Consider the following 23776-nt stretch of genomic DNA (forward strand, 5'->3'; position numbering starts at 1 on the left):
TCAAGCTCTCCACTTGACGCAGCTTTTCAAGGCAGGCACAACCTTTCACTGGTGAGAGCTGGGAAAAGCAGGCCCATCACGTTCTGTGGATCCAACACAAAGAATTAGTTTTAAGCTTTTGATGGATGCTTCTATATAGCTTCTATAGCTGCTGTAATGATATTGGTCCTTCGGGATTTGCCTTTGTTTGTTTAATCTATTATCTATTTAGCCTGTTTTTTCTTTCTTTGTTTCCTAGACTGTCTTCATTAAGAGCCAAGGCTTAGGTAATCATACTGGCCCCCTGTGCTTTCCCCACAGTTTGAGAGTCAAGGGCTTCTTGCAGCACGAGGAAGTCTCAGAGAGAACACATTTCTACAGATTAATGAAAACAGACAGCTAGGTAGAAGGGAGAAAGTGATTTTTCAAGTGCCATAAGGGACCACAAAATTTTGTTACGTGCTCACACTTCTTTAGACTCAGAGGTTCTTCACGGGAGCTGGTCTGTGCACCTGTCCCATTGGAGGTAACCAGATCCATTGGCAGTCAGGTTTCTGTTAGTACTGCTGCTTACAGAGCTGCTTGCTTCTCTGTTGGGCTAACAATTTTTTATTTTCTAAATAAATTGGTGTGGTTTAAGTAGAAATTCCATTTTTAATGACTTTTTAAAAGAAAAAGTGAATACTGGAGCTTAAAACAGCTATTTAGTGTCAATATATAATAGCATATGAGTAACAGCAAACACGCTACAGTGATAGAAATAACCATGTTTCCCCCAGGCCATCTGCATCTGTTGACAGCCGTCTGCAACTTGGAATAATAGTCGGGTTCACAGAAAGTAAATATTGGATTGGCTGGTATGAAAATACCTGAATTTTTTTTTTTTTTTTTTAACAAAGATATTAAATACAAGTGCTCAGTACTGGCACTTATGCCAAAAATGTCCCTTAGGAAAGTCTATGGTTGCTTCTGTTCCCTTGCATCTCCCAGAGGCTCGGGTTATTCACAGGGAAAGCTGCAACTCAGTCCGCTGATACGCAGTAATTGGTTATCTCGCAGTACGTCCTTCTGTGTGAGAGCCCTCAGGTACAGGTGGCAGGGTGCCAGCATAAGCTGTGAATGAGAAATTAAGTGTTAAACAAAATCCCCTCGGAGGATTTTCATGAATAAGGCCCGCATTACTTTGCTGTCATTATGGCTGACACTTTATCTTCACAAAAAGAAATTAACATTTTCATCAATAAAGGGCTCCAAACTCTAGCTGAGATGTAATTCAGTTCAGTTCCTTTAGCGTGTCCAACACTTCATTAAGTAAAAACAGACGGCAGAGTCCAGTGAAAAGAAATTTGATTCATTCACGATGAAGTCAGTGGTAGCAAGCAGTGTTCACCGGCACAGGACTTGGGCCCAGAGATCTCCTTAGAGCGTGAAGTATAAGTTGTTGTTTGGCCGCAGCACTGTAGCTCTCAACCAGCCTTTTCATCAAAGTCAATTAAGGGATGCAAACGCCATGCTGTAGAGAATTGGGCTTACGTTTGCCAGATCATGATTTAGTACAGTGGTTTTAGACAAGGCAGCTGAGGCTGTTGAACCACACAATCCAAGGTACAATGAAACCTTCTGCCAATAAAAGTCTCTCCAAGTTTAATAAAGCCAGGAAGACTATACTAGTATAAAATCACCTTTTCTTAATTTTCAATGATTGATCTGTTAAGTTCAGTGGAAAACTACTGAAAGGCTAAATAACCAAGGAATCCTAATGAATATATATCAATGCAGCTAAGGATGTCTCATTTATAAAGAACCTCATGGATACTCTAATTTAATTTTTGTCAGTGCCTATATCATTCGTAGATTTGCCCCAGATGTACGCTAATTTAGTGCGTTTGCTGTATCTTCACCTAGTAACGATAACTGAATGGCTTTCTTACCTGTTTGGACATTTCTTGATAGGCAGACTTAATTGATTCTGCTTTAATAAAGTAGGTATTTCTTAGTGTCACTCCACCTAAAATTGTCAAAAAAAAGTCTTATCAGCATTAAAATATATTGAAGGGCATACATGCCTGTTAAACCAAAAACTGGAAGAACTGATTACAAGAGACAAAAGTTTTTAACTTCGCATCTTGGGAGTGGAAAGTTTGTGAGTATTTTGATTGCATCACTGCAAAAAAGAAACCCTCCCCATGCAGCTTTGGTTCATAGGAGGCTGCTTCGGTTTGCAACAACAAAAATAGTCTTGGATTATAATAGTTACTTTTGAGGAAAAATACATATTTAAGTAGTTTCAGGTTGACAGTATGAATAAAATTTGAAACAAAAGCCTGCCAAACTGAACTATGTGTTTGGAAGTATTAGTGGATATATTTTCAGAGTTATTTGCGACATTAGAAAATTATCACATCTTAAGTCCTTGCATACATTTTATAAATAGTTGTGTGATGCTGGATTGTTGAACACTGAGGGTTAACACAGATAGCTAAATGCTGGGGAAAAAAATTCCTGCAAGGCATCAGATATTTCAAACCCAGGAAGGAAATTCTCTTGCTCAGGACTGATATTTTTCATGTAATGAACTGGAGGGGCGGGGAAGGCTGGAATGTGAACTATGAGGATGGAAAACATTTAGTCACTCTTGGAATGATATGAATGTTTTTACAGGAAGCTTAAGTAAACACACATGCTGCTGCTTAGTAGGCTGCAGTTAACTTTTTTGGACGGCAGGCAAAATTCAAACAAGTATGCAGACTCGAATGAAAGGCTGTTGAGCAGCACACCCTTCAGGACCAGTTTTTAGCCAGTTATGTAAAGCATTAGGTAAAAAGTTAAGCTGCTGTTTGCCCCCCCCCCCCCCCCCCTTAATTTTTATAGTAAATGCTTGAATGCACTGATGCTGTATTTAAGTCAGTTGGTGCTGGTTTTGTAGGATCAGAACACCTTAATCCTTTTAGAGATAGTTTGTATTATAAAATACTACAGAAGAGGGAGCTATTTCACTTTCCCCAAACACAGGCATGTTCTTTATTACTGATGTTAGAGGTCTTTCTCCATGTGTAGAACATGATTTTGACTCATTTTTCCTTCCTCCCTCCCCCAGAAGAGGTTTTCATTTCATGCTCCCAATGAGATGTTGGGCTTTCTAGAATCCTCTTCTGCTGAGCTTATTTTTTGTATATGGCTAACACTTTCTCCAAATATCCCAAGACCAATCACTGCAGAATCTAAATGCACTGCTATTTTATATGAGTTGTGCTCTCTGGGGTTAAAAATAATTGTAAATTAAATGTGTAAACTTCAGAGAGTTATTTTTTTGATTTGTGGCTGAGCACATTAAGACCTTTATACAAAGTTTCTTCTTGTTGTTCCTCCTAAAAAACAAACAAACAACCCCACAACAAAACAAAAAAACACGCTCATATTTAATTATTTTTAAAAGTATTGTGAATATCAATGGCAGAACTTGGAATTATTTTATTTGTTTTCCCATTTATACTGAAAAGGTGGTGTTTTGTGATCAGTACTGCTGGTCTAAAGGTAGGGAGAACATACATAGTGGTGCACACAGGTGGATATAAATCTTCCCTGTGCTGTACACTGAAAATGTCTTTCCATGTTCCAGCCTTTTTAATAATATGTGGAGTTAATAAAGGAGTTAATCTATTTTATCTGACTGTCTTTAGTTAAACTATAGACTGGTTCACATTGACAAGATGGGAATATGAAAGAGGAGGTTGGGGAGTTGTAGCACTGAGCAGTGAAGCGTATGATCCCACTTATTCTACAGTTATGACTACGTAGTCTTCACATTTAAGTTTAGGATTATTTTTAGGCCTGGTGGCTTCATTGTGCTGCGTAACAGTTTGGTGTGTTTGAAAAGTTCATGTGTTACTGTTGGTATGAACTTGTGTATTTAAATTATCTTGATTGTAATTTAGCCTTTCAAAAATACAAATGCTTTTTTGCATGCCTTTTTTTGCAATTTTTTTCAAATGTTTTTCTTATACATGGGAAGAAATCACTGGCAACTCTGTCTTCCAGTTGCATGAGCAATCTTCTCCAAATAATTCCTCAGAATTTTCTTGATTAGAATATACTGTATTTGTGTTATATAGTAACTATGAAAACAAACATCTGAAACTGGTTTTAAACATGCCAGTAATAGTCAATATACAAATACTGAATAAATACAAATAAAATACAAAATAGTATTTTGGTGGGTTCTGAGGACATACTTTTTTTTAATGTCTATTAATGTAAAAATGGTTCGCTTGGCAATGAATTTTTAAAGTCTGTGCTGCTGAATTCCTTGTAAAAGTTAGGTATTTGTGCAGTAGCTTGCAGTCTTACCATAGAGTTGATGAAATCCATGGTGGTTTAGGTATTCGAAGAAGGATCTCAAGATAATTTTCAGCCTTTATATAGTGATATATCTGTAGAGTTTACAATTTTATAGTTTTGATGAAGAAATGTGTTTCTGTGATGCAGATTGAAACCTCTTTGTTAGTGTGAAGTTGGCTGGAAATGCTGGTTTTATGTGAATACAGATAAATTTATATATAAAAATCCAACAAGGCAAGAAAAACATGCATGTATACATACATACCTAAAACACTTGCAGCTTTGGACCCCAAAGCTGCCTCTGTTTGCCTGTTTTTGTTGAATATATATACATGGACTGCTGCCAACCCACACTGTGTTGCAGTTTGTTATTATGGCATTTCCAAATAATATTGTGATATGTTTGGGACACTTTACACCAAACATTGGTAGGACTCACTAGCTTTCAAGCATATGCACGTAGAGTAATACTGAGTAGAGCTGCGCTGGGAGCATTGACGAAGATGATGAAGAGGAGAAGTCAGACCTCCTGTGTCGGCTTAGCTGGAGTAACCATTGTGCTTGAATCTAACTGAACCCAGGTGTTTGATGCGTACTTTTGTCATACTTTTATGGCAAGGAAAAATACAGTCATTTTATTATAATAGGGATAGCTTTCTTCCCTTCTGTATTGACAGGGCAACATTTACGAGTGGAATTAAAAACTGGAATGTTTGAGTAGTGTAAAATACCTGTGCCCTTACATTTCTGGTACTTTCGGGGTAAGATACATGATGGTCCAGATTTCTAACAGTCAATTAGAAGCAGCAGTAGAAGTTCCCTATTTAATTTTAAATTCCTTTGTGTTTAACAATGTTGTATTTAACAATGTGCAGAAGAAAAAACTTAGAACGCAATAGTTACTTCCCTACTTAAAACCAATTTTGTAAAAGCCTGGAGTAGGTATTTCCCTCACGTGGTATTACTGAAAGTGTGAAACAAAACCTGTTTTGAGTTAAAATACTGCATTCCAAATGAAACAAAGCAAAGAGCTTTTTTGAGGTGTTTTTCATGTAATAATAAAAATACCTTGCCAAGAGGTGAAGCATGGGTAATGTATTAACTTAAAGGAGGACAAAAAATGAGACCGATTAAAGGTGGTTGTGGCTGTTTCTAAATAACACCTCAGAGAGAATTAGTGTTATAACTGCCTGGAAGAAATTTTGCTTCTTGAATAAAAAGCTATTCTTTAAGTCATTAAGTAGATTTCAGAGAGATGGTATTAGGCAAACATGTACTTTTATTGCGGAAGGAAAGTAATTGGTACTTGGCAAAAGCATACAGAAATCATCAGAAATGGAAGTGCTTATCTTCGGATTTCAGTTCCCTGATTAGGATCCATCGAGGATATTTCTGCTTTCACTGGAAATGTCCTGAGTTTGTCTGAAAGTGAAATTCATGGGGTCATGCAAGATGGAAAGGACCACCAGAGATTTTCTAGTCCTACCTCCTGCTCAAAGTGGGTCCAGTGACAGCAGGATCTCAGGGCCTTGTCCCAATTAAGTTTTGAGTATTTTGAAGGATGGAGATCCCACAGCCTCTCTAGGACTCTGTCATAGTTTGACCACCCATGTGGTTTAAAAGAAAGAACAAAACAACTTTTATCAAGTTGCAATTTCCCGTGTCCACGCTTGTGTTTGTCGCCTCTCATCCTAGCCTGGAGCACCTCCAAGATGATCCAGGCCTTGTCGTCTTGGTAGCCTCCCATTAGGCAGTGGTAGGTAGCAGTGGGATGCCCCCCTCGCCCTCCTTCTCCAGGCTGAACAAGCCCTGGTCTCTCAGCCTCTCCTCCTACGCCACCTGCTCCGGCCCCTGGCCAGCGTGGTGGCCTGTGCTATACCCGGGTGTGTCAGTGTCTGTCTTCTACTGAGGAGCCCAAAGCTGGACATTACTCCAGCCATGGGCCTGTGAGTCCTAAATAGAGGGGAAGAATCATGTCCCGGCACCTGCAGGCTGTACTCCTGCTGATACAGGTCCCTCTTGTCCTTCACACAAACCAAAAGTAAACGCTTGGTGCTCTCATAATACGTGCGGCTTTGCAGTAGTACAGTTAAGTGGAATCGCTCTTTGTTTTCTGATATGAATTCAAGGGCCAGAGTTCAGATTTTGAACAACTAAGGGTAAGATAGGAAGATAGGTATAATTTTTTATTCTGGTACCAGCCTTAGGGGTTTTTTTTTTAGGTCTCTTTAAAATTAACTAAAGGATTATGTAAATGAAATCTCCAAAGTTAGAAGGAAAAATGAAATCTTCAGTGAATGGTTCATTTTTAACATTCAGCTAAACAGTAGAATTCAATAAGACTGCAATAAATGGTCTCTGATTTTTTTTTGTTTGTTTTGATTTGTTTTATTTTCCAGGGCTTCAGCAATCAACAGTGAATTTAGTTTTCTTTCCCTTCTTTTTGATAACTTTAGTTGATCAAACTGTGTGTATAATAAAATTCTAATCCTAAGAAACACTTTTTCCCCTTGTCTCACCAAAACATGGATGCATCAGTTTCTTTCCATTTCTGAATAGTTCAGCTGAGCATTATCTTAAGATCTCAGTACTCATCCAAGTATAACAAGATCTGTGCATGAGGCACAATACTAGATCAGATCAACCATCTTGTGTATATATATGTAGTATTTCACTCTTTTTTTTAACAGAAGAAAACATCTGCTTTTTGTAATACAAGCTGTGTCATATCACTCGCAGGAGAAGTGGGAGGTTTCAAAAATCAGAAAATAGCAGAAAAGAGGGGCCTGGGGATTGGTTTTGTTCATATTACAGAAGTATCCTGGATGGAAAAATACCAGTGAAAATACAATCTTATTCCACCTTGCCAACTTTTGTGTGTGTGTGTGATTCTACAGTTTTTGTGTTGGTATTGCTAATGTAGGCTCTGTAAGGACAAAGCCAGCTCCAGGTATGTCACCGTTCTTCCCTTCTTTCCCTGTAAATGCACAGTTTGATTTCAAGCTGGGATGAATGAGATTCAGGGTTTTGATCACAGACCATAATATTTTTCAGTGGACCAGTCAGACTCACGGACCACCAGTGGCTGAAATATCCACTGTGGATTTCAAAATTTTTTCAAAGTTATTTTTAAGTAAATGGCAGTGTAAAAAATTAATTCAAAGATTTTTATCAACCTCTCAGCAGGCAAATTAATAATCCTCTGCACTAAAGTTCAGCATAGAAAGTATCAGGCTATGGAAGCAAGATGTTTTAATAGAAATCTGCATTTAGCCTTATATACAAGTACTTGACATTAGCAAAGTCTGTGCTCTATTAAAAAAATCCATTGTTTTCATCCAAACTCTCTTCAATCCCCTTCTCTTTATTTTCTTATTCTCTCTTTCTTTCTACAGTATAGTTTTATTGTTGTAAAGCACACAGATACAAACAGCACCCATTTTTCCCACCCATTGTGTGTGCATTTGTGCACTGGATCTTTCTTCTGCCATTTCTACCAAGAGCAGCAGTGAAAGCCTAGCTCAAATCGTGCGGTGGTACGTGCTTTTTCAAGCTTAGCTACTGCTTGCCTATTCAAATAGCCAGAAGCCTGGCAGAGCAGAGCTGGCTTTATTTGTTGAGTCTTGTCTAGCGAAGTGAAAAGGGCTGATATTCTTTTTTTTTTTTTTTTCCCCTGGCTGCATTTTTGCACATGTGGGGGTAGGGAATGAAATTATTTCTTTTGTCCTCTACTTAGAGCTCATTGAGAAGCAGGCATGCATATAAAATTACTGTATCTCAGGGCTTACCTTTAGGGACAGGAGGGAGAAAAAACACATTTGTAAGCTTGTCTGGAAACACTGAGGATGCTGAGACCAGACACAAAAGTGGGAGGTAACAGAATAATAAAACACAACAAATAGAGGACTAACAAAAACCTTTCAAATCAATATAATGACAGTTTAATTTTGTCCCTTGTAAGAAATACCACATTACTGAATGTATCAAGGGGGCAAAAGATTGTTGTGTCAGTGTGTCCAAAACACAAGAGCATCAAAACACAGAAGTACAGCTTTGAAAAATCACCATGAAAAATATATAACAAAGATCTGCTGGTTTTTTCCTAGATATTAAATTATACCTGCAAATAAAGAGAAGTTATCTTGAGGAGTGAAGTTCAGTGGTGGGGCGTGAAACACAATCTCGTTTCTCTCTAGGTTTAGTTTACACCTAAGTGGATCAATGAATACTAAACTCCATTTCAGCTTTTAGGGGGGTTTTGTGGGTTTTTTTAACTACATATTTTTACCTAACTGTTCTGCAGTCAGATGGTAAAGCTACAGTCGTCTTCAGTTCTCCATCTCATGTTACTGTCTGTGAACTTTGCTTTGGGTAGCATTAATGATTCATATGATTTGTGGTGATTTTAACTACCGGTGAGTATAAGCATTACTGTGGCTTTTTTGTCATTTGAACCATAGGGTTTGGGCTGGCTGGCCAGGAACCTGAATGTAGCTTGAGGGTAGCTGTTGTATTCTGGTCTTCTGCATGTTCAGGTTATTTTGGGTAGAGAATGCAGTGAGGTAGGAAAGGAGGTTTTCAGAATAAGCACCAGATGCTAAAAATCAGTTTGTTTGCAAAGCTAGTTTATATACTCTGAGTACTAAACAGATGGGATTAATTAATGGAGTTTCTGGAATATATTATATTATTGATATATATCAATATGTTCTTGATCCCTAAACTAATGGTTTGTTGAAGTTGCAGATGTTAGATATTAGGCATGAATATGATTTAGTCAGTTTACTGAATGAACTTGAAAACAAATATGAAGAGTTCACTGAGATTAAAAGGCAGCTAGTTTGGGAATCTATGGATTCTAAAATACATTGCTCATTATGGTTACTCTTCCATACTACACTCAGCAAACCCAGAGTTGTGAAATGAGTAATTTACAGAAATCTTTAAAATCTTTTATTTGACCCACAACCTAGTAATCTATATTAAACTCTTGGGAAAAAAATCTGAGAAAGTTTTAATTTCAGTTAGAAGTGCTTTGAGGGGTCTACAGACACAGATGCCATTGTCCAGATTTCCAGCTTGCATTTGAACAAAGCTGTTGGTGGTATTTTACATATGTCTAATGTGTATAGCTACTTTTCCTACAAAAATTACACAGGCAATGGAATTTGAATGTTATTTTGAAACTTTCAGCAAAGTAAGGAATCTGAACCGTCACTTCTGAGACAGAAGTTTGAAGTTGTCTAACTTCACTGTAGTGCCTTTCATGCAATTTTTCCCTCCAAACTCTGTACTTAGCTGACCTAACTTAAAAAGAATTAAAAACGTTTATCCGCTGTATAAACTGTTGTGAAGGGAAAGAGTAGGGCTGGGGAGAAGCTATGAAAGCTGAAGATTGTGAAAGACAATGAAAGCAGAAAAGCACTTTGTCATAATGGGATAATTTTCACTGGACTGGAAGGCATGAGTGCAAAAGCTGCCTGCTGGACATGGAGCCAATAGGTACAGAAATTTGTATTTTGGTTAACAGTGTATACTTCTGACAACTTGATGAATGTTGAGTAGTATTTTATCCTCAGTCTGAGAGTGAAGACTAGCTGCCTTCAAGTCAGGATGGCAAAAATCTGCCTGTCGATGTATTTGGTTTGGGGATGAGAGATGGCAAGATGTGGCCACCTCCAGCCCATGAAAGTGTGGATGCTATATAAAATGTATTACGATTTATTACCCTGATGGTTAGTATACTGTTTCTCCGTATTTTCACAATTTATCAATTCATGTGTTGAATTTTTTTTATTTGTAATTTCTTTTAAGCCTTCATTTCTTGAGGTGGAGGAACAGGATAAACCTTAACAGTTGAAACAGTGAAACAAAAGTTCATAGTTAGTTCTTTAGAAGTCATGCAATTTGTGTTTCCTGAATGCTTAGTTTAATGTTAATAATGCTCATAAGTATAAATTCGTTGGTTCTTAAGTGCTTGAGTTCTATGAAAAATACAAGATAGACTAAATTAGTCTCACAGGGCAAAAAGTCATTTAGGAAAATATAGGTGTTTCATTCCTTCTGTATCCTGTTTTATGATGGTAGCGTTGAGGTTCCTTGTTGTTTTCATAAGTCTTTGGATATTATTTTATTCTAACAACTTTGTATACAAAAAGAACATTAATATTTCTGACTACCATATGTATTAAAACAAATTTCATACTCCAACATATTTAAATGGTGTCCAAAAGTAAGTATTATACTGATCATAAATATCTAATAATTGGCAATAATATCCTCAACTTCAAAAAGCATAATCTGGTACTGCAAAGTATACTGTAAGAAGTTATGTTTTCGATGAAAAGGCATGCTAAATGATTTCCAGAGATCTTTCACACACAGTGTATCTTACATTCCCTTTTGGTATTCAGAGTCTCTTCTGCTTTAAATTTCAGTAGAAGTGATCTTATTCACACAGAGAAAGGTTTGATCTACTGAGTCACATGCTTTGATTTGCAGCTTGGTAGTATCAATCAGCTGAGCTTTGGAGAAAGCTCTGTTCAGCTTCTAAAGTAAAAAAATCTGCACGAAGTTTTGATGAAATACTTTTGGAGAAAAGTAGGCAAAATAAGTCTTTTACATTCAGTTTTAAACTGCATATGCAGGAAAGCTGATTTCATAGTGAACAAAAAATGTAGTCTTTTTTCCTGTTTCAATATTTCAAAAATTTTATGCAGCTTGGTACTGTTTGTGATGAGTTTCCATCACTTCGAAACAAAGTCTGTTTCTTGAATTGTTTCAGAAGTACCAAGAATATTCATTAATCAGAAGCAAAATTAATTAAAATTATTCTGTTCACTGTTGCTTTGTGTATGCCTTTTTGTGAACTTAGTTAAAATACTCAAGTAATCTCAAATGTGTTTGTTTTATTTTTTCTTACCTTCAGAACCAACATACATTACAATAGGTCCACCCACCTGTGAGATTTTGGTGAACTGCACTTTGACTGAAAAAGACTGTATCTATAGTTTCAAACTGGACCAAAACGGTTGTCGCATTTGTCAGTGCAAAACTAGTGAGTATGCAAAAACACAGTGGCTTCTACCTTTTATATCAAGCTGAATGTCAAAATGCTGTATGCTGTTTTTTCCATTCATAATGTTGGTTATATGTTGTGTTAGTATGTGCGTGCTTTAGAGTTGTTTGTCTTTAAAGGATAGGTTCCTGATTTCTGATTATTGCTTGTTCGCTTGCTTAAAATATGTTTGGAGGAAAACATAAAATGTCTGACTTCAGGTGAAAATTAACAGCTAGGTAGAAGAGGTAATAATTTGGGACTTAATATTCATTCAGACTTTGGAAAGTCTGATAAGACTTCCACATTTCATTTTCCTTTGTGTTTGTAAAGAATTTAAGAGCATCTAGGTTTGTGCACTTCAAAAACTCCTATTGCTAAACAGCCTATTTTCAACTTAGCTTTTTTTCCTCCAAACTTAAGTTTTGAGAATAAATGTTTGAAAATGATATGCCGGGGGGGGGTGTTTGTATATATACAAACATATCCATATATAATTTTATTTCTATAACATATTGTTTTATTTATATTTTATATATATAATACTTTAGTTCCATTTATGCAGGGTTTAACATCTGTTTCTTCCCCAAGGAAAATCATTGTGCCTTGTGAGAACTTTGTGTGTATCAGTGAAGCAGCAAAAATGTATTTTCTGTATGTGTTTCCTTAAGAATTTGATGTTTACAGCTGAAATATAAAGCAAAGTCAGGTTGGTTGTTGGAATTGCCCAACAAAGGACACCTGTGGAGTACTAGTCTCAGCAGCAGAATGCATCACTCTGGCTGCCAGCCCAGCCTAGGAGTGAGTCGAAACTCTCTTTGTAATTTTATTGTAGTTCTGCATTTTCCTTGTAGCCTCTGAGGCTTTCACAACTAAAGTATTATTCCGTTCCTCTTCTTTTGATTGCAGTCCGCCCATTCTTGGCCACTTTCTAAACCAATATGACTATTTTAGGGGTCCCCAGTAGAAATGGTCAAAATAAAACTCTTAATTGGTACAAACTAAAGAATTTAAGATTGGATTGTTGTTTTGCTTAAGGAGCAATAAGAGGGTTGTCTTGGCTTTTTTAACTTTTTTCCTGGGGAAATGTGCATTTTTGATTTCCATAAGGTAAAGGACAGGACATCTTAATAACAAGTAAATATATGGCAATCAATAATGTCATTATGGTAATACAGAAATAATACCTTTGATTACAAGTTGTATTCGTGGCAAGGACGACTTCCCATAGATTGCATCCAGGCTATCACATACGTGTCTGTCTTCGTTCTTCCTAAGGACAAAATTAGAAATGTTAAGTTCTGCTTTTAACATTGTAATTTCATTTTCCTTCTTTTTTATTGTTGTTAAATTGACTGGGGAGTTTGACACAAACAAGAAGATGGACATACTTGGCAAATTTAATCATCTATGCCTGTGCGTGCAGCCCTTCCCTCCAGTTTGATGCACAGAAGACCCATCACTCCAAAGGATCATTTCTTTTGTCCTAGATTACCAGATTGCACACGTACACATACCACATCCTAGGAAGTCTCTGTTCTTGCTTGGAATGTTTCTCATTAAATAGTGCTTAAGAACATATTCAAGGGAATTTTTCTCATGCCAGATTTGCTTGAAATTATTTTCATTTTGCAGTAGCAAACTGTCTGGAGCAAGCTTAATAGTATTATTTGTCTGTCATCTTTTTTTCAGTTAAATAACTTGAATTGTAGATTGCTTAAAAATCTCCTCATTCATTCAGAGAGGGGAAACCTTTATTTTCTAAAGAAGTAAAGAAAAATAGCAGCTTGGAAGTCTTCATCACTTGGTGGTTATCAGTCAAAATGACAAACAGGATTTTTCTGTCAAGTAATGTCTCTCGCTTGCAAGGCTCTGGACAAATGAGTGCGTGAGCACTGAGAAGAAAGGAGTTTTAGGTCAAGTATGCTGAAAACGTACTGCGCTACTTCTCTGCGTTTTAAGATCGTATGTACTTTCACGTCCAAACCAGTTTAGTTGTATCTTGGCTCTCTAAGAATGTGAGAGTGTGTATTATCTTTAGCTCATGTGGACTTTTGGGAACATCACTGTCTTTATACTGCACCCACTTGTTTCTTGCTGGTCTAAGCTGCTCAACTGAGTCAGACTTAAAGTGCCTGAGTAAAGGAGACCCACACGTCCCCCATTACCATTTGAAGTCATCGTATTCTAATTCTAATGTCTTTCCAATAAAATTTATTTTTTTGCTAATTCCTCTTTAGAGATCTCTGCTGAAGATTCATTATGCTTCAATCTATTTCAGCCAAAATAAAAGCAAAATGACAAAGTGGAAGAACATAGAGTAAAGCTGTAAATTGTTCCTCATTGTTACCTTCATTTACATTCCTGTAGCCAGAAATCAGTATAACAGGTTTATTTGAAATAATTATCTAAGTACGGTATCATGAAACTTGTTTGGTGCTGTATTGTAATTTAGTTTCAAGTTTATCCAGCTTGACTCAAGCCAACTACAGAATGAGAAGGAACAAAGAAGCAAATCATAACATTTCTAGAATACGATTTTAATAGAAGGAGTTTACTTTGTCCTTTATCCTTCTTCCTGTTTTTGCAGTGAATGCAAAAACATGCTGTAACAACATGCAGTGAAAGCATACATGCTGTAAAGTAAAATAAAATTAAAAAAAAAAAAGAAGAGGCAGACCACAGTTGTAAGAAAAGGGAGGAAAAAACTACCACTGAGCAAAGAGTGAGCACAGATAGATATGGGGAAGGTTCCAGTGAGCAGAGATGGAACCACAAATGATGAGGGAGAAGGAATGATTATACTGACAGGGAGCGTATAGAAGCCAAAGTATAATCCAGGATATAGGAAGAACCACTGCAAAATACCAAGAATAAAACAAACAGTAGGAAAAACGTGAAATACGTTACCAAAAAAAAAAAAAAAAAAAAATTATACAAGAACAAGAAAATAATAGAAAAAAGTAAATAATCAAAAAATTGTTACTTGTAGGGTGCAGCAATCACTGTTGTGTTTGGAGTGTCTAGACCTTTGGTTTCACAGGGAGAACTGGAGTGGATTAAAGTCTTCAGGAGGAGGAGTACATTAGGGAATGAAACAATACTAGCGATCGGCTCTTTGTGAGGCAGGACTCCTGTTGCTCTGAAGAAGACTAACGGGCACATTGAATAATGCCTGCTGATTGCAATAACATAGGATTTAAAATCCAATAGTTGCTGCTGGACACTAAATCATTCTTCAGTGAGAGTCTTGCAGTGAGGGCCAGTATTTTATCTGGCCTTGTCTATTCCCTGTATTATATTCATGAAGAAGAAAAAGCCTTTAAAATCTCTCCTGCAACTTAGACTATAGCGTTTTACTCCAAATGAACTCAACGTGAAGTACTGTTCAGGGTACAACTGTGAGCATGTATGACTTTAGTATTTAACCTTTCAAGTCTTACTAAAATTGAATTAAATTAGAGCATTGCTGTCAATTTTAAAAACTGTTTGCTTCATTTAGAAGGCTTACCTTTGCAGTTACAAGATGCAATTGTCACGCAATTTCATTAATTCCAGACTGCTTATGGAGAGACACAATTATAGAAGGCTGAGACTAGTAATTTTTCCTGCACATCATAGTGCACCATCATCTACTTCGTGTCATGGTCTCTTTTGTCTGTCAAAGCAAACCATGAAATCACTATTCAAAAATTAGAAATCTTGGTATATTATGTGTTTGCAGAGTTCTCTAGACATAAACCCACCCCTTTCCCCCAAACACATTCTATACAGATACAGAAATATTTTTGGAAGAGTGTTGATACCTTTTACTTGAATGAGAAGAAAATACATTCTGCCATGGAGTTAAAGAGGAGATGATTAAATGATTCAACTATGATTCAATCTATACTAGCAGACATCTGCAGCACGGACTTCAACATTCTGGCGAGTCACACCATCTCCCTTTACAGCTGATGAAGCAGAGTGGAATTCCGACGTGGAATTTGGGTTTAGCAGCATGAGACTTGGTTTAGTTGTGTAGACATTCAAAGGCAGGATTGGAAGGTTGGAGAAAAGTTAGGTAGGTGCATCTATGGGCTGTCTATAAATAGCAGCGGTTAAGGCTCTGAAAAAGTATATGGAGTGATGATGGGAAAAAGCCTAAGAAAAACTTTGCAGGGACTACAATGGGAGAATACGTCTCAACTCCTCTTTTCTGTGTGTTAATCATTCCATTGTTAGAGTTTGGGATGAGTTTTCCTAACCTTTCACTCTTCCTACCCAAAACTTGAATATTTCATTCCTTTATTCCTGTACATAATCCATACTCAGGGATGTGTTCTGAACACTTCAAAATTCCCTCAGTGTTCATTTTGTCCATTTAAATAAACATATTTTATGTTTATTTTTATATCACACTGAGGTGGGACAAATAATCACACACACTAGTCATGCAAAGTGTATACTTCAGACAATGCAAAATTCCTGGAAACAGTAAAGTAAAATATACATTAGGTAACACTTTTGTATTTTAGTAACAATTATCTCCCATTGCTACCTTGATTTAGCAGAAAATTCCATGGAAGACACATTATAAAAACAAAGACAATCCAGGTAGTCTCCCTTAGTGCAAGGGGAGCGCATCTTGGATTTTTTGAATAGTTTTGTAGACCTGTCAGAAAAAGGATGTTTTGTTATCCTTCTGCAGTGATGTGAAAGGGAATAGCTATTATATATTAGACCTCAGCTAGTGAAATAAAGCCATGGAAAATTGGGGATGAAGCATGTTTCATAAAAATTTAAGGCTTAGGTCAGAAAAAAGTACATATTCTAAGTAGAATAGAAATATTAACTCTTAAGTACATATGTGGAAGATAGTGGAAGTGCTCCCTGAAGAGGGTGGAATTATGATGAACTAACTACTCATGCCAAATAAATATTATCTGTTTTCTCACTAGAAGAAAAGTCTTTGGTGCGGATCTCTGAAGATTACAACAGTATATTGGTTTTAGTAATGCTTACAATATATCTAATGCAATAGAAACAGATAAGAACTTCACTTGACTTGTGGAAAAAAAAAATGTTTTTTGCTGGTGCAAAATGTGCTGCTAGAAGGTTTGTGGAAGCTTGATCATTTTCCAGTAATTCCACCTTTGAGATACCACTGCTACAAATCCATTTTCATGAAGTCATGTGTTGTGTGTGAATCCTAGAGCTGTTTAGAAGAAGTATCCAAGCGGGTAATTTGCCTCAATGGACTCAATGAGATTATTTTTTTAAACAGGGTTTTCTAGCATCACAGTGCCCAGTCCCTTCATTTTTATCCAGCTATTGTGAATCGTGAGTTAATTCTAACAAAAGGAGGGAGGGTTAGTGTGGATCTGTGGAGGCAATATATTCAGAGAATTCCAGTTACTGATAAGTAACCTAGTTTTCTCCTTCATAAATTTGCCTCCCCAGATCCCCACCCCTGAAGATTAACCAGCAGTAGCAATCCACACCGAGAGGACGGCTGAGGAGTGCTTAATTATAAAGGTACTGTGAAACAGTTCTCCTGATATGATCTAGCCTCAGCGTCAAGAAAATAATGATGGTAAAGGTATGTAGCTAGCTTTGTGTAGCAACGCTACAAATTTTCAAAAAATGGACACCAGCCTAAACCAAGTTGAAATACTGACATAATTCTTGTCAAGTATCTGTTAATATTCTCTGGCAGTTATTTTTTATCTGTGAATTAGAGGATTGAAAACTAAAAGTATTTCAACAGGCTATGCATCTTTCGAATGCATTTTCAGAAGTTTTTGGACTAAGATGACTTTCAGTTTTTACAGTACAATTATCAATGTGTCCATATGTAAAATAAATTGGAGAAAAATAAATATCCCAGTTTAAAAGATTAGAGTTTTTTAAATGCCGTATATATGCTAGAAGAAGGAAACTGAGAAGTCTTTTTTTTAAATAAGAGTTAGCTGGAATTACAATCAAGCTATTAGAAGTTCAAACAGAAGACCTTTTTTAGACCTAATCATGGAACTGAATTTTGTTTACTTTTCCGTTGGATTTTTGAGCAATATTTTATAACACTCCAAATATTCATAGGTTCATGCAAGGTGGGGATGCAAGCACTCTGAAATCAGGAATAAGTCATGCATCTGATGGTTTGAATTTAGGTCAAAGAATTGTGATTCCTTTTGAGAAACATTGCCTCTGAGATACCATACCTGAGACGGAGAGATTGCATTATATCTGAAATATCCGACTGCTGAGTGAATCCTCACAAATGCAAAGATTGCTCACATTGCATATCCTGGGACAGAATTTTGTTGTTGTCTTGTTTGCAGGGTGGACCCTGGACTATAGTAGGTCACATTGGTATATCAACTGCTCTTACATGCTGATTTTTGTACATATCTTTCTGTATGACTCTGTCATACAGTGATCCAACAACCTTTTGGAACAAGAGTTGACATTAGTGTTGAGAATAAGATACTTAGTGGAAGAGAGTTTTAAAACACCAGATAGTTTGTGTGCAGTGTGCTGTGTAGAGCCTCACCATACCTTGGTAATCATCTGTTCTTAAGACAAGACTTTCTCCTTCAGAGAGTCTTGTCCCATCCCCCATATCCCGAACAGATTCCCCTTAAACAGTATCATGGTCTTCGGAAACTCTAATATTTGTTTTATTATAGTCTGTGTGTATGAAACTGTGAGGGGGTGAAAGAAGGGGAAGAAAGAAACCACTATATTTAAAAAGCGTTTATGGGCAATGGTGACCAGGCTTTAAAACCTTGGTGCTAATATTTGTTTGTTAATAATTCACAAATGTTTTTTGGAAGACCGATTAATCTTCAACTGTTCTTTCCCTTTCTACTTGTTTTTTTCCAACAGCATTTTATCAATTTGATCTAAATTAATCCAATAATTTGAAATTCCTATATCCAGGTCCGCATATAATGTGTTAAATTGTTGCAAACTACAGAGCAAAGTGTTTCTTAGAACGACAGTGTTTAGAGGGGTCAAAGTCTGTAAGCAATAGCTTTTGCCAGTCTAGTGAGGTCTAGTGAAGACTGTGACTAGAAACGTGGGCCTGTTGCTAGCTGACTTTGTTGCTGCTTTTGCAGTCATGGTTGCACATGGAAAAGATAACTTCATAGTGTTGTTGTGTGGGCTGGATACACTGCTATAAGTATTTGGTGCATGTTTGTCCTCAAGTGAGTACTTGTTCCTAGCAGGAGGCTATGTTGATAATGTCATTGATTGAGGACAAACAGCCTTTCCATGATTATTGTCCTAGCCTTCTGCTGTACTTCAGTCGAAATTCTTCCAGAATTTTATGTGGTATTTCAGCTAATGTCTGTCCTCACATTAAAAAGATAAGTATTTTTGGTAAAGATACAGTTATATTAGCCTGAGACACTGAGGAACACATTCATCTTTTTCTAAAGTTGTAACACGTCAGTATCATTCTGAGATCAACCAATATCCTGCGCCTGAACTCTCCGCTTGTAGCACAAATTCTTGTTTATTCCCTATGTGTGGCACAACTTTATATGTTCTCAGTACCACATTTCACCCCACTATTACTGTTTTATCCCCCTAAGCCCTCCTGTTACCTTGTTAGAAGGATTGTTTTCTGTATTGACATTCTCATTGGCATTTCACATTTTGTAAGAAAAATTAATGAACATATTTCTACTACTCACGTAGAAGAACTCTGCTCTCCAGCCAGATATTTCCCTAAGCAGCACAATGAGAGATGTCTTCCCTTTAATCAGTTTCCTATTCATCATTTTGTTTCTATTTTAGTCTTCTATCTCCTATCTAACCATTAGTTTAGTTCCCTAGGTGATGTCATTATAACTAGTCAGAGAAATAAAAGATGGCTTACATGTGATCAGAAGCTTGATTCCATTCTGTTAGAGTTGCAGTGACATGCAGATGCGTAATGCAGTTCTCTCAAACTCTGAAAGGTAGTTTTCCGTCTGCATTAGCTTTTAAAATGCTTCCTATCCTCTCCTTTCAGACTGTCTGATTACCCCAATACACTTTTGAAGCAGTTATAGCCCAGTTAGGGCTGGATCTCTTCTCTGCAAATATGTTCCATGATTTGGGATTCAGGTTCCTGATGAAATTTATCTAAGCAGAAGTGGAAAAAGCCCCCAAACAAGTAACCTCCTAACATTTTGCCATAATAAATTTCCTCAATTCATTTCAATTGACTTTCATGAAGTAGTTCTCTTTGTTCTTTAGTATTTGTCACTTGAAATGCAAAACCTTAGCAGAAAATCTGTTTTTACTTATCCTTTCATAATGAATTTGTGATTATTTTATTAATGATTAATTTAAAGGCTATAGAGATATTGTCAGAATGATAATTGCATACACTGAATTTGATTCACATTTGAATCTTTAGGTTTGCAATCTTTTTTCTTTTTTTTTTTTTCTTTCTTTCTCTGAGAGCTACACTTTGCTCTGTAAAATTGATGGTTCACTCTGTTTTCTGAAAAAAATGCCCGGTTTAAAACAGTGGACTAGGGTTTTCAACAGCCCTGTGCAGCAGACATAAACTTTGTATGTGTACCAGATGATACTTCAGTTTGAGACTGCCTGTAATTGTCATGTTTTTAATAATGTTTCAGTAGGAGAAATTTAGCTGGTTAGATGTGAAGTCAGAAAGTGGATCAGAATTCACTTTCTGATTTTCATAACACTAAATTTCTTCATAGAGAATGTTTTTCAGAAACTATTTAGAAGTATGGTAACATGTTAATTTTAGTAATAACCATCTTCTCAGAAGGCATAATTTTTAGCATCTTATTAGAAAGATTCTGTCATGACAGGTCTATATAGATTATTCTGATGTCCTCGTATAGCACTGACATAATACTAGTAAGTTCAGATGTGAACAGTGGTCTGTATTGACTTGAGCAAACCTTCCCTGTACGTTTGACACAGCCAGAATTTTGATGTTATTTTGTATCCTCTTCGGTGTCCGTTCCTGAGAGGTAGTAATGGTTAGTCAGTCATCCATTCCAAGGCTCTGAAGAGCTTTCCTTTTTTGGCCACTTATCCTCAAAATAATTTTCACTTTGCAACTCACTATGTATAGGATTAAGCAGGGAAAATGTTGCATTGAGACTAGATCTTCTGGTTAGTATGTCAGCTGACTCTTTAAGTATATTTAACATCATAAGCTACTTGGGATGAGATGCTGTCTTCGTACTTGTATAGCACTGTCCTAGTCACCTTGACTCTTTTAATAAATTAACTTTACGCATAAAAAAACCTTTATTTGCATTTCTGAAAAGTAGTTTCACTAACCAAAGTAATCAAAGCAGAATGGAAGATCGAAAACAAAAACATATTTGGCTGTGGGATTTTGAGGTATCATTATTTTGCTGTCTTCTACAACTACATGCTCAAACCTAGGTGTCACACTTTGATAGCTCTCTCTAACACAAATCTGGAGACAAATAAGAAATATCCCAACTCAAAAATGTTCTTGTTGTTTCTATTTTTGTAGATTTTTTTAAATTTTTATTTCCAGCTCTTCCTTTCACTTTAAGATGCCTATTCATTTCTCCCATCCCTTTGCATTTGTACATTCTTTTTCCTTGACCTGTCTTCCATGAGCCTGATGTTTATGGTCAGCCACCTAAACACTTGATCTCCATGACAAAGTACGCTTCAGAATATGAATGATTCTGATCAATCCAACCTGTGCAATTCTAGGATTATTCACTGATCAGTTCTGAGCATCAGCAGGAGATATCATAACTTACACCATATCAAAGGTCATAACTGAGCTTAATTCTTCTTGGAGATATTCCAGTGTAGGTGTACGTTTCCATACATTCATTATAAAGGTCAAGTCTAACTTTAAAAATTATGACTACCTTATAAAGCCATGCATAATGAAAAGTTTAGTTAATTTTATTATTGCTATATGCTGTCAGGGAATAATTTTGTACAAATATCCTACTGTAAAAGCTCCTTAAAACCAGTAAATTTTTCATTATTTTAACTTGCTTCAAGGAATGTCTTCCTCTTTGCATCCCATGTACATCACTCTTTACCAGAGAAGAGTATCTGAATTTCCTCTGCTTTATAATGTTTTTAAATCGGCATTAGTGGCTACATGTGAGAGAGATCTAGTATTCTTGATGGATCAGCCTGAACTCTATCCTTCAAAAACTTGTAAGACTTCATGAAGATCTTTGCATATGTGTGTCTGAGTAAAGCAAGAACCTGAGATAATGGTTAGCATTGCTCTCAAAGTTTAGATCTGACAGAGAGTAAATGCTTAAATATTGTGACATTGGTACTCTGCTGACAAAGACAACCTCTAGAACCAGATGCCAGGTTCTGGCATTTCTTCTTCTGTACTCTGAATGACAAATCAACTTGCACCCTTTCAGCTTCAGACACCAAATTTGCACAGAAGTGGAGACGTAGGAGCCATGAACCTGATGATGATCTTCGTCCTACTTAAACTGAGAACTGTTTTTTGGGATAATAAGGCTCTCATGTTGCACAGCACTTGTATGCCCAAATTCCACCGCAGAAGTAGGCAGTGAATTTGCTGGTTTTCTGTGGGGCTCCAGTCTCGCTCTGGGGCACTAGGAGACATTACTTCTTTACCAAATGAGCATTAACCTGGTAGAATAGATAAGGAAAAACTTAGCTTAACCACATCTGGTTAAGTTTACCCATTGTCTTTGTAAGTAGGTTATGCTATATTTTGCAGTCTTAAATGCAACATCACAAAAGGAGAAGAGACAGCATTTAAGTAAAGCAAAGATTCCTTCTGTTTACCCTGTATCACCATGTTAGAGACATGAAGATTATCTTCGCATTTCAGATCCACAGAAATAGTGTAAGGAACAGAGTAAGTCAATGTGCTGATCTCCTCTTCGGAAAAACCTCGTCCCTAAATGTTCATATCCCTAAAGAAAAGTGGAGTTCAGAGCTCTAATGAGGAGCACATCTGGAGGAGCACTCTGCAGCCACCCTCTGTATAATGAGCACTTTGTAGTGGTGTGGATGTTTGAATTGGAGATGAGCTGTCCTTTGAATATTACTCTGAAAATCAGCCCTTTGGATATCACCCATCATATTCTTCTCTTGAAGAATTCAATTATATTTCCCTCTTTTTTTTTTTTTTAATCTTACTTTGGCTACTGTAATAATGGTCACTTTTTTTCCAGTGTTTTGCATCCCTAGTGTAACAAAAATCATTATTTTCTGTCTCCTCTCATCTCTGCAACCAGTAAATGAATTTTGTATCCCAGAGTATGTTAAGAGTGGTTTTTCTGGCACCACTTATTTCAAGAAGAACAAAAAGAAACTGATCATTCTCAAAATAGTACATTCCAATAAGAGTTAATAAGATGACCATTATTTATCTCTGTACTGGAGAAATTGAGATGCCAGCAATCCAGCATTTCCCTTATGCCACAAGAGGCTGATAAAACATGGTAGCGGACTTCAAGAGACAGGTCTTTTAGTCTAGCATCTCTAAGCTTGGATCACCTCTTAGGGTATTACAGTTATAATTTTAAAAAGCGGGTCTTAGTCACCAAACATCTGACAGCAAGCAGTGTAAGGAATAAAAGTTGTTAATATATCCCAGCCTTTCAGTTCTATTTAAAATAAATTGAGGAGAAATAAAGATGCCCTGTGTTGAACAGAAGCCTATTAAACCCATATAATGTGTTGGAAATATATGTTATTTTAAATGTTTTATTGAAGGCCAACAGAGCCATGGATGTTGGACTCCTTTGGCTGTGCATCTGTTCATAAAATCATGCTAGTTTAGGGTACCAGGTAGTACTCCCCAGGTTCTTGACTGGAACTGACGACGTGCTGTAGTGTCTGCTCATATGGTTTGGGTCATTACTGGAGAATTTTGTCAAATATTTTAAAATTAAGATAGTCTGAAGGTAAGGCTTACCAGTATTTAAAAAGTTATGAAGGAAAAGGGAATGGAAGATTTAGTCTGCTAAAGATGCGTTTGTCTGGTATAAACAGTTTTCATGTTGTGATAACCTGCATGTGTCCTTCGCAGGGGAGGAGCTATGCACCGGCCTCATTTCGGGCTGTTCCTTGGACTGTTCCTTCGGCTTCCAGACTGATGTCCACAACTGTGAGATCTGTCAGTGCCGACCACGGCCTAAGAAGTGCAAACCCATTGTATGTGACAAGTACTGTCCCTTTGGATACTTGTACGTATTCTCATTCTGAAAGTGTATTTAATACAATCCCTCTACATATTGAAAATATGCAAAATCCACGTGTATGTACTTGTGCGGCAAAGTTTGTCGCAAAGCAGGGGAAAATGGAAGAAAATAGAAATGTCATTACTTGATGTGAGGTTAAAGTATTCTTCAAAATGGATTTTGATCAAGAAATTAAGAAACA

General features: G+C 36.7%; 1 protein-coding gene across 2 annotated transcripts in view; it reads left to right on the forward strand.

The window, feature by feature from the left end:
• The window catches only part of CRIM1 (cysteine rich transmembrane BMP regulator 1), a 202886-nt gene that overhangs the window by 145424 nt on the left and 33686 nt on the right, over nucleotides 1–23776 (forward strand). For both annotated transcript variants that reach the window (XM_072856562.1, XM_072856563.1), the window contains 2 exons: nucleotides 11246–11374; nucleotides 23424–23580. In XM_072856562.1, coding sequence (XP_072712663.1) covers nucleotides 11246–11374; nucleotides 23424–23580 — 286 coding nt within the window. The remainder of the gene's footprint in view (nucleotides 1–11245; nucleotides 11375–23423; nucleotides 23581–23776) is intronic.

Source organism: Ciconia boyciana, chromosome 3 (genome assembly GCF_034638445.1).
Source record: "Ciconia boyciana chromosome 3, ASM3463844v1, whole genome shotgun sequence".
NCBI lineage: Eukaryota > Metazoa > Chordata > Aves > Ciconiiformes > Ciconiidae > Ciconia > Ciconia boyciana.